Source organism: Monodon monoceros, unplaced genomic scaffold, assembly GCF_005190385.1.
Source record: "Monodon monoceros isolate NGI ecotype Baffin Bay Population unplaced genomic scaffold, NGI_Narwhal_1 Super_Scaffold_4, whole genome shotgun sequence".
Taxonomy (NCBI): domain Eukaryota; kingdom Metazoa; phylum Chordata; class Mammalia; order Artiodactyla; family Monodontidae; genus Monodon; species Monodon monoceros.
Genome location: NW_021703781.1, coordinates 77200502 through 77216785, shown reverse-complemented (window position 1 = coordinate 77216785; position 16284 = coordinate 77200502). Strand labels below are relative to the sequence as shown.

General features: G+C 47.4%; 2 protein-coding genes across 10 annotated transcripts in view; one reads left to right on the top strand and one right to left on the bottom strand.

Annotated features, from left to right (window-relative positions):
* The window catches only part of DOCK1 (dedicator of cytokinesis 1), a 528766-nt gene that overhangs the window by 267762 nt on the left and 244720 nt on the right, over positions 1 to 16284 (bottom strand). The gene's annotated exons all lie outside the window — the stretch shown is intronic.
* INSYN2A (inhibitory synaptic factor 2A) overlaps positions 10105 to 16284 on the top strand; it is a 37465-nt gene continuing 31285 nt past the window's right edge. The window contains exon 1 of the mRNA XM_029245567.1: positions 10105 to 11279. Within this exon, the coding sequence (XP_029101400.1) occupies positions 10105 to 11279 (1175 nt within the window). The remainder of the gene's footprint in view (positions 11280 to 16284) is intronic.

Genomic DNA, 16284 nt, shown 5'->3' with positions numbered 1-16284 from the left:
TTTCCCTCCACCTGCACAGAAAAAAATTAAAAGTAATACCGTGTAACAACCAAACTCAAGCTAGTTACGCCAAGGTTCAGAAGATAAAAATCTGTGGACATGGTTTTACTCAAACTAATGAAACGCTGTCCCATTCCCTTTCCACTCATCCGATCCCTACCCAGGTTGCAGAACACAGCCAGGTCTGTTCACCAGATCTGAGGATCCAGGTTATGCAGAAAGACTCCATGAAAGCCAGTAATACTGAGTACCCACTCTACACCTTCTTAAAATGTCATGGGTAAGGCCCCTGCTGTGAGGATCCTGGGATGTATATCATTATATTCTTAAACTAATTAGCAAGAATCAAAGGCTGATTGAGTTTGAGAGAGAGGAGACGCTTAGCGGAACCTAGTCTACAAACACTTACATACGTGTAAGAAGAGAGAACTGGCACATCAAAGAAAAGTGACTCAGGCTTTAGGCCAGCTTTTCCATGTCTCCCAGGGGAGGCCTGCCTTGACTCCCAGGGAACCGTCTCTCAGCACTTTCTTCTTCCTGACACCAGGATGGTCCTGAGCACAGTGGGCTGGTGCTATCCACAGAGGAATGTCTTTCCCATGCTGAGCTGCACATTGCCGAGGACTGTTCCTCGATGCCCTGCGTGCCCAGCACACGTCACCCTCCATGTGCAGGTGCCGTTCACTGAGTCAATGGAAGCAGCCATGAAGACTGGAGTAGCCAGAGAAGGCAAGGCTAGACCCGGACCATTAAAAAGGAGGGTGGGACACAGCCCCAGAACATGAACCACCGGAAGCAAAGACACAAAGTAGGGAGTGACCAGGGTGTATTCCAGAGACAGTACAGGAGCTGACTTAACTTGAACAGAGTTTGTGAGTACCCATGAGAAGTCCAGGGAGATTAGCAGGATGGGAAAGATTATAGAGGACCCTTAAAAAATTGCTTTTTGGAAGCACCAAACTGGGACTCAGGTAGGTACCCACAGAGAGGAGAGATGTTTGCACTTGAAGCCTGGGCTAAGAGGACATGCAGGATGGAGGGATAGAGAGCTGAGGGCAGGGGATGTAAAAACACCAAGGTCAAGGTGGGAAGGGTGGGAACAAAATGGAAGAAATCAATAGGTGAAGCAAGAGGAAGGAAAAACAAAAATCAGTGGGACCTGGTGATGGCTGGGTTGGGGGCATTAAACTAGGGAGTCAGTCAGGCAAAGCACTGCCAGCAGCTGTTAAGGCACCCTCAGAATAAAAGGACTCAGAGACTCACACTAGCCTATGATGGATGAGCTGGGATCTCCTGACCCCCCGGTAAGACAAGTTCAGTCCTGCATTTCACACCGGGCCCCTTTGCTCCATGCTCGGCCCAGGTGAGCACAGTAGCTTTGTTACTGGGTTGAGTACAGACCACCAAGGTCTCAGGCCATTGCCCTGTGCCAGCCCTCCTCCCAGGAGGGCACAGAGTCCTCCAGGCTGCCAGAGATGCCCCTGAGGTTTTCATGTGGGGGAGCGGTGTAGCTTCCTATTTTTTAAAAGTAGCTACATATTGTTATGCACGGAGAAGACAGAAGTTCACAACAGCTGTTAGTCAAGGAAAGAATTAACAAACCAACTGGCCTGGCAGAGTAGAAAATCCCACCAGGATCAATGAGAAGTCGAATTTATGTTAAGGAGTAAAATGTGACAGCTATTAGGATGCTAAAGTATGTGACACACAGACACTTTTCGTTTTCTCTTTCTCATCTCCCACCCCTAACACTGACATTTTGGGTCCTGAACCCTGAAAGTTCACCCTTGGTGCACCTGCAGTTGGGAACTGTCACTTGCTACTAGTAGCGTGCCCTCAGTCTCCCTGTCCTCGGCGAAAGCGTACACTCTCTCCCTGCCGAGCCTAAGTTTGGTCTACACTGACCACATCGCTCTTGAGGGTAATGAGCTACTTCTGAGGTTCCCCTCACCTGTTCACCAGCTGCAGTGGAAGGAAAGGAAAGGGGTCTTAACTCATGTCCTTTTGGTCCTCTCAGATTAAATAATCCCTGCATCATTTTTAGCCCAAGAATCAGAGGAAAGACTCAGGTGTTCAGACCAAGCAACCTTTCCACCCTGGACCCCAGCTGATAAAGCATGAGCCATACGTGGGAAGACCACACACCCTGACTCTGACTGTGGCTTTTTGTTAAGATTCTGACCTGGGCGGTTGTCTCTCTACATTTTGCCATCCACTTATAAATAGAAGCCGATGACAAGAAATGCTCATTTCTCCCTTTCTTTCTTGGCTTGCTACCGCTGCAGTACACCCAAGACCTTGCAAAGTCTACAGTTTGGCCAGACCATGGAAACACGGGAGACACTACAAATGAAAAACACACCGAGGATCCGTTTTGATGGTAATAGATGGACACTCCCATGGCCTTGCCAGAGAGATGGATTACATCTTCAACTCTAACTGATTTCAATTGTAGTGAATGGTAACCTCCAAGCAGAAACCCTGCCAGGGTGTTCCAATATGGTATCCTGAGATTCAGCTGGTAGAAGCAGCAGGGAAAACATACTCTTTTGACAGTTATTTCTTGGGGAAATTACTGTTCTAATTTTAGCTTCAGATATATCATGAGTCAAAACGTGCCATTTAGTTAAAAAAAAAAAGTATGGATTCACCATAGTTCATCAATAAGGCAAAACAAGCCCAAAGCCCATCCCAGTATGCGCATGTTCTCAAAGGACTGAGATTCCCATAAATAGTCTAAGAAAGGGAAGCCACCTCATTTGCATCCTACTAATTCCAGCCTCTTGGGGTTGGGCCCCAAACTACCAGCTGATTGTTGCTTAATTACTCGGAACCATCAGGGAATAGAGTAGGTGAGCTATTTGCTACAGTAATCTAAATGCACTCATGAGCTATGCTCAAAACTAAAGCCCTTATAGTTAACATTTTCTGTAATTGTCATACTGATGGGGGACAGAAGAGGAGCTGGGAAATCAGTTCCTCTGCCTGATCTTACACATGATTCTCGTGGAGCTATTGGAACCAGGTTTACTGAATTCTTTTTGGACACTGTTAGTTAGCAAAGCTAACTGCGTCACATAAAATTTCTTACAGTGATGTAACATCTCATTTGGAGGAGGTATTTTTTCCAGTTGGTTTTTGCCACCATCATAAACTTTTGCTAATTCATTTCTAGTAATTTAGATTCTATTTGGACAGAGGATGAACAAAGGTTAACGTCAGTATAAGCTGAACGTCAAAGAACTAAGTAAACAGTGAAACACAAATGAAGAGGTCCAATGGGCATCATCTGGTTCATCTAAAACCTCAACACCAAACCCAAGCATCCATGTAGAAAATGGATGGTTCACTCCCTCTGTTCCCACTCATTAGAAACAGGCCAGTGAGAATCTATTTATGTTACACAGCTGAAGTAACTGAGTAAAGGTTTTCAGTAGGTTAAAATGGGTTTTCTGAAATCAAAGATATACATGAGCCGGGGCCCCACCTGCCATGCTATTTCTTCTGCCCAAGGCCTGCAGTGAAGCTCCCTGAGTGCCCTTTGCCCTGCTTCCGACTGGATGGTCCTCACTTCTTAATGATGGAGGCCTCACCGCAACAGTCCACAAATCCAGGGAGTGGGGCGTGACTTGGGCCACCGCATTGGAGGCTGAGACGGGAGCAGCCTCCCCACAGGGCTCAATCCCAGGGGGGTGTCGGCATTCACTTTTTTACCCCATTTCAGCCCTCTTAATCAATGACCTCAGAAGAAGGCAAGAAATGTCTGGGAAAATATCATTTCAGTGTATTAAAGGAAATTAAACTGGATAATGAATCTAACGAAGGCACAGTCCAAAATCTATAGCAGTTAGCTTTGCCCTGAGGAGAGGAGGGCTCCCATTTTGGAAGAATCAATCAGTGGCTATAAAACAGGTCTTAATGTTAACTATTTCGGAAGGCAGACGAATTCATTAACAGGTGAGGCTCTGTCTCACTTCCCTTTCCCTCCGGGAAGCAGCGTGTTAAGGCAAGGGATATTCTTTTTCACCACTCCCCCACTCTGAGTAGCCTAATGTTCAGGCATTCCCTCCGCATATAGAATAAAATGCTGACCCAATTAATCTTGAATCCCAGCCAGCATCTTCAACACCAAGGTGTCTCAACAGTGGGAAAGCAACGAGAACAACCAATAATGTCACACAGTCCCTTTCCAAACTCATCGGGTTGCTTGCCTTGCTTTTTTGCTGGATCCACTGACGGATGGGACCCTGGGAGGCGTCTTAGCAAGGCCGTCCCATTCCCCAGTCCCCACTGTCAGTCAACCGCATTATGCCATTTATATCACAGCTCAGGGCCAGACTGGAAACCTCTCAGGTCCCTTCAGACACTAAGAACAGAACTAACCCAGTGGAGATTCTCTCTCGTGCTGAAATCCCACAAAGTTTCCTTCAGATGGTAACTGCAGATTATAGGTCAAAACTGCTTGATTCCTAATTAACACAGATGGCAGATTCCAGCCGACAGTGAGTTTTCACACATATGGATATATCTTCTACTAAACGCTCCCCGGGTCTCCCAGCCAGTCCACACACACCTATATACAGAGGCATGTACGTAGATGTCTACACCCTGCAGATACACATACACACACACGAACACTGTTAGGATTTTGAAATTCATTTTCTTTCTTTATCCAAGGTTTCCTCAAAACAATAAAAGATGACCTTTGGGAGACTGCTTGTACCCAAATCTAATCATTTCTAGGTTTTTCTTCTTTTGATCCAAGTGTTTCTACTTTCCAGAGGCCTGACCCTGTCATGCTGCCCTAAGGTGTGGCCTAACTTTGCCCTGTGTCTTTTTCATTGGCAAACAACATAACGACACTGCAACTCCCCCTACCCAAACTGGAAAACGGAAGGGAAAATAAACCTCCCCAAAAGCACTATCTCAACACCACAATGATGACCAGTTTTGTTCATGTTCTTCCAGTACAATTTGGTAGATTGCTTTCTTTCACTTAACATTATCTCATAAGCGTTTTTTTCCGATACTAAATAATATTTTTTTAATTTATTTATTTATTTATTTATTTTTGGCTGTGCTGGGTCTTCGTTGCTGTGCGCAGGCTTTCTCTAGTTGCGGCGAGTGGGGGCTACTCTTTCGTTGAAGTGCGCGGGCTTCTCGTTGCGGTGGCTTCTCTTGTTGTGGAGCACGGGCTCTAGGCGCGCGGGCTTCAGTAGTTGTGGCACGTGGGCTCAGTAGTTGTGGCTCGCGGGCTCTAGAGCGCAGGCTCAGTAGTTGTGGCACACGGGCTTAGTTGCTCCGCGACATGTGGGATCTTCCCGGACCAGGGCTCAGACCCTTGTTTCCCTGCATTGGCAGGCGGATTCCTAACCACTGCGCCATCAGGGAAGTCCTAAATAATCTTTATAATTATCATTTTAATGGCCTCACTGAGTGAATATACACCATAATTTACTTAACCGTTTACCTCCTGTTAGGCGTTTAGTTGCTTCCATTTCTTCACTCCTTTAAGCTGGCATGAACATCTTTATATAAGCTATTAATTTAAAGCAGCATGCAGAGATGACTCTCCATCACTCATCTAAAAACACAAGGTTTATATATTTACAACTCACATTTGATTGTGAAATTGAATCTGAGGGTAATTGAGACATTTATATCGCGAACAGCTCCTCGGCGTCGAGCTCCCCCCGAGCTAGCCAGGCGCGACCATGACTTTTGCCATTTTCACCTCAAGACAGCACAGTCCAGCGAATTCTGAAGCACAATTTCCTTATGAAAAATAAACTTTCTGAACTCTTGCTGCTTTAGAGCCAAGAGGTTAACTCCAAGAGTCCGTGGTTCTCTGCGGTGACACAGCCGAGGCAAGCCATCGCCGAAAATGCCAGTTTGGTGTCACGCTCAATCCAAAATTCAAGGCAACCCTTGCTGAGTCTGTGCTCTAGGACCAGGTACGTTCCTGGGACCTACCTGGAGGTTCTCTGCATAACCTGCACCCAGATACTTTGTGGCAACAGGCCGAGGAAATGGCTTACGTGAGTTCCAGCTGTTTGATGGTTTATGAGGTTTATCATGGGTCACTTCCAGTTGCAGATTTCCCCAGGCAGGGGTAGTTGCCTAATGCATGGGACTTAAAGGGACGCACTGGCTGTGTGATTCTGAGCAGGTTTCGAAAAAATCTTGTGCCTCAGTTTCTCGATCTGCAGCTTGAGGATAACAGTAGTACCGCCCCTGTGAGGCTGTCATGAGAGTCAAGGAGAAGGTGCACGTGAAGTGCCTAGGACAGTGCTGGCATTCGGTTAGGACACAGAAACAGGGAACACATGGACTGAATGTTGAGGTTACACTGTAACGTGTACATGAACGAACGCGTGAAGGAACGATGAAAAAATAGCGTGCCAGGCAGTTCCACCTGTCTCAGACTCTCATCTAGAGAATGTCCAATTTTCTTTTATGACACAATCCTTTTTTATTTGTTTTTTAAATTTTATTGAAGCGTAGCTGATTTACAACGGTGTGTTAATTTCTTCTGTCCAGCAAAGTGACTCAGTTATACATATGTATAATTCTTTTCCATTACGGTTTGTCACAGGATTTTGAATATAGTTCCCTGTGCTATGCAGTAGGACCTTGTTGTTTATCCATCCTATGTATAATAGTTTGCCTCCGCTACTCCCAAACTTCCATACAAAATCATTTTCTTAATGGTAATCATTTCGAGCCCAATCCCCCCAATAAACAGTGAATGAACACCCTGGAAAGATGTGCCCAACTTAATATAAAAGTGATTCTTAATGTCCAGGAAAATTCCATTGTGAAGCTTTAGAAAATATCATCCAGTCATCAGTAGAGCTCATAAACTCATCTGAAGACAGAATAAGTCATCTGCAAAACTCCTTGGTGTCTTTACTATCAGTGAAATTAGGACAACTTCATTACTATACTCAAAACAAATTCAGCAACAGCAAGCTACACTGATAAAAAAATCTTATTTCGCACCATCATTTCTACTAATAAGGAAGTGATTTTCATATACTTTGCAACCCCCTGTGAGACAGAGAGGTGCTCAGGAATTGTTTACTATTATTATTTTGCCACTGACAACTAATTCTTCTGATTTGTTTTATTAGTTTGATGATTGGGTCCAAGACTCAGAATATCTTTCCAAACCAGCAGACTGATGTAAAAAAAATTACTTCAGTTTTTGGCAAATCGTGAGGATGAATATAGCATGGTAGGACAAACTTATTCAGACACTCATTTTTCTGTAGTGGCAGGGAAAAGGCTGAAAAATTACTGTAAATTGCTTTTTGTAAAAACGCTCTCTCTTTCAAATTTTCCCTAGTATGAAGGTCTTCTGTAGAATGATGGCACAATACATGCTGACAAACCTGGACAACAAAGGCATTAAAGAATGAATAGGAGATAGAGTGAGGGTTAAGATTTCATTTCCTTATTATCCCAACCGCCCCCCCCATAATCTCCCCAACACAAGGTCCCTTGTGTGCATCTTTTTAACCTCATGGAATAAGTAAGTGTCTCTTAACCATATACATTATCTACCCTTAGCAGGCATGCTCTGTCCCCACCACCCATAATCTAGTTCAGTCTGTACCTCTCCCTTTCCTTCTCTCCAAAACTGCCTAGTTTTTCGAGTTTCAAATGACAAAGGTCTCCAGATATCCTCAGTACCCAGTAGAGCACCAAAGACCAAAGAAGGCTTGTTCTGTCTTCTCCAAACTACCCTCGGATTGTGATTGTTTCGCATTAACTCTTTTGTCGGAGGACACACAGGCTGCAATGGAGTGAGGCCTTGCCTCGATGCTGGCTCAGCACAGAGCTGGATCTTTTCCAGATTGGAGCGTCAGAGCTGACACTTGGCAGACACCCTGCCCCCTGGGAGGTGGGACACTGCCATCCCTTCTTGGTCTTTTGCGTGGCTTTCCACCCCAGCCTTACCTTCAGGACACACTCTAGCCACCCAAAGTTACAGGTCTAATGCAGTGGTTCTCAACTGGGAATGGTTAGCCACCCCCCCCCCCCACCAGGGCCATTTGTCTGGAGCCACTTCTTGCTGTCACTTTGGGGTGGAGGTGCTACTGATATCTAGTGGAGAGAAGCCAAGATGCTAATAAACATTCTATACTGTGTAGGAGAGCCCGCCCAACAAAGAATTACCCAGCCTATAATGCCAGGAGTGCCAAGGCTGGGACACCCCGGTGTGATCGAAACCAAACTCTGCAGGGATTATTTTTGATGTCCTCTAACGTGATTCCCAGCTTACTGTTCAAGGCAGAATTGATAAAGTACCTGCATTTTCTCTAAGCCTTTCGTTCAGTAACACTAGTGAAGTGCTGGACCGCGCCAGTGCCATGCTGGCATGAGATGTCAACTTAACGGAGTCCCCAGACTCCGAGGGGGGGCAGTTCCACTAACTCACTCTCAGACAGGGGCTCCAGCTTCTCCTCTCTTCTCCTTCTCTGAACCACCACACCCGTTAGCCTGCAGTCCTAAGTCAGTAAGGACTAGGGACGTGGGGAAGTGTCCTGCCTCTCTGTTCACTGGACACCTGAGGGACAAGAAACAGCATGGACTCAGGGGTCAGGTAGATCAGGAGCCTGCCAGTATGTCTTACTTGCTGTGTGACGATGACTAAGTATCGTAACCTCTCTGAACCCCAGTTTCCTCCTTGAAAAGGGAGTGTGGCACTGAAGGTACTAGATGTGGCCCTCCTCTATCAGCAGAGCTCCTGGGGGCCCACACACCCACTGGGTCCCAGAGTAGCAGCCACGTGATCGCAGTGCCTCTAGCATTTCACGGAAGTGCTCTGGGAGGGACAGGGTGGCCTGACCCTGTTCTTGTTCCCCTCTCACCGGCTCCTGTCAGTGACCTTGCCTCTCTGGGCACCTTGCTTGGACGCCAGTGCCCTGTACAGCCTAGCTTCCTCCCATCTGGCTGTTTTCTTCTCGAACACAGGGGGAAAAAAATGAATGCTAACTCACAAACAGCGTACTTAACTATATTTTCTCGCTTTCACTTCAACCCTCAAGAAAGTTCTTCCATGTGTAATACACAGCTGTGAATCTGCCTAATAAAGTGAAGGCATTCTACCCACTGGTATTCCCCCGGAGCAGTCACTGGCCACCTGCATCTTTTTAGTTGCATTTAATAATTCAGCCCAAGATGGATTTGCATGATTAACATAAAGCCTTGTGATTTTATTTTCTTTCAGGATTTAAATCCTGAAACAACCACCATTGTGTTCATTTTCAGAGGTTGTGATCAAAACACAAAACTTGATTTTAGAATGAATCATTTCTTTAAAAAAAAAAAAAAAAAGCAGTATTTTCAAATACCGCTCTCCACAGAATCAAAGAAAAGAGTTGCTAACACAGACTTTGTAGATGTAGGGAAACCCACGTCCTTTATATGGCTCCTGTTAACCCATTAGAAGCAAGCCATACTGCAGAGATTTTTTTTCCTTTATGCTTTTCCCATAAAGCAGCACGGCCCACTATCCCATGGCACCCAGAGTGGCTACCATAAATAGATTTAGCTCAGTTCCTCATCGGAGGGCTCTCCACATTTATCCGATCAGGAGCTAGAATCCCCGAGAAGTCTTTAAGAAAAAATAGCAATTCTCTCGGATTCCAATAATAGATTAATCACGTCATCTTCAAAAAAGTAATAAAAACCCAAACCAAGTAAGTTGCATTTGGAAAACCATCTGCCTGTGAAGTGGAGATGTGCGTGTGAAGTGGCAATTTGCAAAGCAGAAGAGGCAGCGCCGTCGGGTTTCTTCATGAATATAGTAAAACAGGTTTGTCTAATAGGGAAACATGCCTTACTATCAAAAGAAAACCGAGTGTATCCCACATGGAGAAGGAAGCCAGCTTTAATGTCCGAGAAGCATTTCAAGCTGTGCCTGCCGGCGATTCTCCGCCTGTCTGATTTTCCTTAACATAAAAGCCGACCTCACCTGTTTAAAAATAATTAGGGAGCAGGCAGTAGTCATTCCGGCCAAAAGTTTGTGCTGCCTGCATTTGCACGTGTGTTTCTGTTCCACTGACACATCTGTTGCTGTCTCCGACTGCAGGAACCATGGTCAGTAAGGAACCCAGCAAATGCGCACTCACGACCTCGGCCAGTGAAGTGGAGCCTGCCGCGTGCCTGGCCCTGGAGATGAAATATGCCCTGGATCCCAACCGGCAGATTAAGAAGCGTAATAAAGCCCTGCAGGTGCGGTTTAAGGATATCTGCGAGGCGCAGAACGAGCAGAGGGACACGCAGCTCTCCTCGGGACAGCTGGGCGACAAGCCAGCGTCCTACAGGGCCACCTACCGCAAATACATGACCGTGCCCGCTCGGAGGTCCATCCCCAACGTCACCAAGAGCACAGGTGTGCAGACCTCGCCGGACCTTAAGAAGTGTTACCAGACTTTCCCCCTGGACCGCAAGAAGGGGAATCTCAAAGGCATCCCAGCTGCGGATGCCTTTAAAAGTCAAAACAATGGGTTTGTAATTGATGCGAAAGAGAAGACTGAGGAAGGGCCCGGGGAGGGGTCCCGGCAGTGGGGCGCGGACCGGGTTCAGAAGGCGGCGGCATTGGTTTTCCACTCCGATGAGCACGTGAACGCGCTGGGCCAGCCCGCCGGGGTCAACTGCGCAGAGCCATGCAGAACCCCCGACCTGCACCGCTGCCCAGATGCTCCTCTCCAGAACTCCACTCGTCCTCCCTCCCAAGAGCCCGATTACCAGCTGCACGGGAAAGCAAAGCACGACCGGGCGACCCCAGACGCCGAGGAACCCGCCGCATCGGCCCACGGGACGGTGTTTAAGACGGAGGTGGCCACCGTTTACGCACCTGCCCCCGGCGCTAGGGCCCCCGAGCTGGCCTTGTCGAACTCCGCCCCCTCGAGCGAGTGGGCCCTCTGCCCCGTGGCCGACCAGGAGCGGAGGAAGGCCTCACAGGCCAGTGGGCTCCAGGCCCCGCCCGGCGCTGCCCTGGCCTGCTCGCCCCCGACGCAGTGCCTGTCCCCCGAATGTAGTGAAGCGTCCCTGCAGACTCAGGCCCCCCCGGCGCACGAGCACCAGCCTTGTCCGACAGCGCTCGCCGTGGGTGAAGAATGCCAACAAATCGTGCCTCGTGCGGAAGTGGTCGATCTGAAAGCACAGCTTCAGATGATGGAGAACTTAATCAGTTCAAGCCAAGAAACCATCAAAGTGCTCTTGGGGGTCATTCAGGAGTTGGAAAAAGGAGAGGCCCATCGGGAAGGGTATGTATGTTCACGCCTTTCTTATGATGCTCCCTGCAGGCTTATCACCCTCAGGGGCCAGCAGCAGCCCCCAAAGCCCAAATCCTTAATGAGACTAAAGCCTGCGTTTCTGAGAACAGGCTGTAGTCTGAGGACAGAGCAAGGTCAAAGCAGTCCCAGGTTATTTTATGACGCTAGACCTCATTTATCCTCACCTGCAGGACTGACTTGTTGGTTAGCATTCCTGCACCTGGCCTGGAATTTAATACCTATTTTCTGAATGAACTGATGGAGCTTTCCTTTTTATCTCCCAGGGCTAAAGGTTTATGATACTGATGAAGTATAATAGGTATGCCAGTCCAGAATATCTAATCTAAATAAGAAGCTACCTGCCTCTTAGGAAACATATTATGGAAAAGAAATTCGGATGGCATTTTGAAAAGTAAATGCTGACTCGCTTATGCTAAATAATTGGAATAACATTGATATTCAGGACTGTATGAGGTTTTATATTTTATACAGCAGACAATTTTTTTTTTCTTACTTGGAACGCATAGAAGCAATGCCCATCCTTAGACAAATCCTATCTGTATATCATTAGGAGCAAGATGCCTTTCTCCACGAGTTGCCCTGTGTGTACAGATGGGCAGGAGGGAGAATGAAAACAGCCAGGACTGTCTGCCATTGATAACAGATCACTGAACTTTGTTGCCCTTCTTTTGTACTTGAAATTGTGCTAGGACAGCCAGGCAGTGTGCTAGGCTGATACGAAACAGCCAGCACTGCTCTGCTTCCGTGTTTCTTGAAACAGTGTCATGGCTCACTGGTTTTGTCTAGACGGCCAGACCTTCTCTTTCCCATTCCCCCATGAAGCTGTCTGGATTCCAGCAGCCCATGTTTTGGAGGTGGCATCTGAGGCAGTGCCCTGTTGCCTCACGTGATTAGCACGCTTCACCCCGTGGGCTCCTACCCCTGGGTTAAGTGAGCTGGCAGCCAGCGTGAAGATAAGCCAAGAAATGCACTGTCAGGGCAGCAAACCACCCTTGCACAGGATTGTTGGGGTTGAGTTACGTTGTGTTTGCATGTTGCAAACAAAGGGGAGGAAGCAACCTCTATGATCTTAAGCCCTGGCCCCAGAGGCAAGGTGCCTGGTGCAGATGTTGCCCTTGGTGTCTGGCCTCTCCAGCTTCGTGTAGGTGGTCCATCTACAAAAGGAGTTAACTCTCAATAACCCCCACCTCCTACGACCCAGCATTGTTTGCAGCCTGCAGTATTAAGCAAAACAAGTTGCTAGCCAATCGTAAACTAATCTAACAGTAGATTAATAGTAACCTACCATTACAGAATGGTTTTCAAAGGCTTTCTTGAATTTTGGGTTTACATCTCCATTTTCATCCCACTTCAATCGTTTAGCCTTGAATAAATACATAACCAAAAGCAACACACTAAGGTGGGTCTGTAAGGGATTTGTGATCAGTAAACCACTCCCATGGAAACATGAAAAGCCCAAACAGGGACCGATCACTGACTTCGATATAGCTGGTAGTGACTTAAACCAGACAGCAAACTAGAAAGATACCAACATCACCAAATGGGAAATAAAATTCAACAAATGGTATAAAACCAAGTGCGTATACTAAGTCGCGTGCATCTCACAGGGGTGTGTCCCAAAATAAACAGCTGCATGGGTTGAACATCCACAAACACCCCATGCAAGGAGAACTGTGTTCTACACGGAGGTTCCTTCTATTAGAACAGGGCGGAAAGTTGTTTTAAATGGGATCCTCTGAGTTCTTTGAGACTACATCAGTCTTCAAAGTGGTTTTGAGTTTGTTAAGACATGTCTAGGTGGGAATTCTGGCTCTGAGGACTTGGGCGAGGGCTGCACCTCTCTGTGCCTCATTGCTTCACCTGTAAGTTGGAGCTCATCCCCCGTCCTGCAGACCGAGGGTGAGGAAGACAGGGAGTGACCTTTGAATGCACGGAGCCCAGCACCAGGTGCATCTGAATGGGGTGGCGTCTGCTGGTGGCGTGAGGGTTGCCTTGCTGGTCAGCGGTGTTGGGGTCTGGGGAACACTTAGTGGCCCCATGTCTGAGTCCAGAGTGACGGATGCACCCCACACACTCTCAGTACACAGGCTGCCACCAAGGGCCGTTCCTGCAGGCCCTGACCTGCTTTGTCCACATGTGGCTATTGAAATTCAAACTCGAATTAATTACAATTGTAATTCCGTTCTTTCATCACATCGGAAACATCACAGGTGCCCCAGAGCCACCTGTGGAGACTGACTCCTACACAAGACAGAGGACACCGCCATCATCACAAAAAGGCCTTCGCCCCAGTATCCCCAAAACAAGGGACAGTGCCTGGCTCCTAACCATTTGAGGAGTGGGCACCTTCGATCAAGGCAAAGGATGACTTGACTTAGAAATCAATCTCTAGGTCAGTTGTTGTCTGCACAGGCCAAGTTCACGGTAGGAAAGCAGGACCATAGCCGGGTGAACCCCCACATCTGTTCCTAATAATCTACATTTCCACCTCCCTCCCTGCGCTCTCCGGATAACAGTGAGTCAAGTGGTTTCAAATCCCAAAGCCCCCTTGAAGGTGACCTCTCTTGCTCAACTGCCCAGGGTCATTGATTTGCCCAGAATTCAAATTCCCACCACTGTTTTCCACTTCAGAATATGGACAAGGAGACAGCGGCCTCGGAGGCGGGCAGATAAGAAGCAAAGCTCCTTCTCCATCCCTTTCTCAGGGGTCTGGGCCAGCAAGGGGGGAGAGTCTGCGGGTACATTTTTAACAACTGGCTCTCAAAGAAGGGGGAGTAGCATTTGCTGATTTCCACGGTGTAAATACTGCTATTGTGGCCAGTATCAGCCAGCTCATTAAATCCCGAAAATGTAACCTTCGGCTGCTCTGAGCACTGGACCAATCCCCTGAAGGACATGCACCAGCACAGTCACTTTAAAGGAGGAATTCACAGGACTTATTTTATGTGCTCAGTCTAAGCCAAGAAATGTTATCCTATCGTTGCATCTCATGGTAGAAAATAGTAAAGCTCGCTCCACGTAGGTTATTGTTATAGTCATTTTGTAACATGACAAGGAATTTCACGATCACATTAAAATATTGGAAAACGCTCCACGTCATCACCTGTGAAGAATGCTCAGAACCTGTGTACAATCCACTTCTCTCCTCACCCTTCACCCCCAAATTAGCTTGCAAGGGCCTTTGTATAGAAATTAACCTTCAGTAAGAGGAGTCTCAGTGAGGGAAGGAATTCAGTGTGCACTTGACTTAGAAATCAATCTAAGAGCTCACGACTTTGAAACCAAGTGACACATTTTGCCCCCAGATCCCCACTGCACTGCAGGCTTGAGCCAGGGCTGGCGAGGCCTCAGGCGTGCTCTAGCGCAGACCAAAGGAAGACAATGCTCGTTGAACTTGGCTAGCATGGCCATGGGCAAATTACATTGAATGTATAACTTGAATAGAACTTCTTTTCATTGTTGAGTTTGTTTATGCATTACCAAGTCTGCCAGGCAAGTTCTTGCAATGGTTCTTACTCTGTGCGTAGAAATTTCTGTATCACCAACCAGGACCATTTTCAGTAACTTCCAAATTATTTTTCAGAAGAGACTCTTTCTTTACTCTCGTTTGCTTATATAGATTTCCGAAAGGCCTCAGCAGAGAAAGTTTTCCGTTTAGGCAAGTTACTTAATCTCAGGGAGCTTCAGTTTCATCTTCTATTAAACAGGGATGCTAGAAGCTTAACAATGTTGTCCACAAAGGTCTCAGCAATAACCGACACACAGCGGGCACTGAAAAAGGACCTATCCTAATATGAGCATTTCAGCGGGATGCATTCTTTAAGCGAGTGGATGTGCACAAAGTGTTCAGGAACATGCCTTCTTATTCTTAGTCCCTTGTAAAATGTCTGGGCAATTCACTAAAACCGCTCACTTTAAACAATTCAGGCAGCCTTTGATCCCTCTGTTTGCGTGAATGCCAAGAATGATCCTGCTTATTTCAAAGCTCTCAGCGTTATTCTTGTCTCTTCCCGGGAAGTTCAGGGTCACACAGGATATCTAAACGAGCCACAAATGTAATCGCTGAAGGCTGAGACCGGGCAAACGGGGCACTGAGTTTAGAAACCCAACCAATTCTTGTTAACAGTCGTAATTCCCCAGAGCAGCTGTGGGTTGCTGAGCAGGTGACCCTCCGACCCAAGGCTGTGGGGCTGCACCCCTCAGCTCAGGGGCTGCACCCTTACCAGCCACCTCGGCAGGGAGACGGCTGCTTACTTCTAAGGTGCTGGCAGCCCCACATGTGAGGTGTCTTGAGGGGTTCACTAGCTGATGACAACCCAGCGACCCTCGGTTCTTCAGAGAAGACCTACAGATGACATGAGAAGCTTTACTCCACCCATTAAGCAAGAGGGCAGGAACCTGCCATTGCCCAGAGTGAGATAGGTTCTTTCACTGGTCGGGTCTCTCCCAGTATCAGCCAAGTGCTACCTGCAGGCTTGGGGGTGTGGGAAGGAGGAAGGAGCAGCTAAACCCAGGCCACTCCTGGCCCTTAAATGTGACCAGCAGGCAGACAGGAGATCATGAAGCTCCGGGGGCTTTGTACTGAGTCAGAGCAAGTGTGAGGCCATCACATAAGACACGAAAATCCTAAGTAACCAACCAGCCCGAGGAGCCTGGTAGCTTGCAGTGAGCGTTATAAATCCAGTGATTCAATCTCCCGGCCATGGGGTCCTATTCAACCTCACTGAGAAACGGGTTTCTCCACGGGGGGATGTCCCGTTCTCCCGAGTCCAAGTCACACAGCGACAGGAAAGGGAAAAACTAGCCAGGGGAATCGCCCTGAGGTCAGGGGCCCTTTGAGGGCACAGTCTCAGGGGCTCTGCAGGCAAAGGCAATAGGAATAAAGGTCTGGGGATGGCCACGAGTTAAGACAAACCCAGTGTGGAATCCTGTAGTCACGTTTGCTCAACTTTGTTTTTCCTTTTAATCACTGACA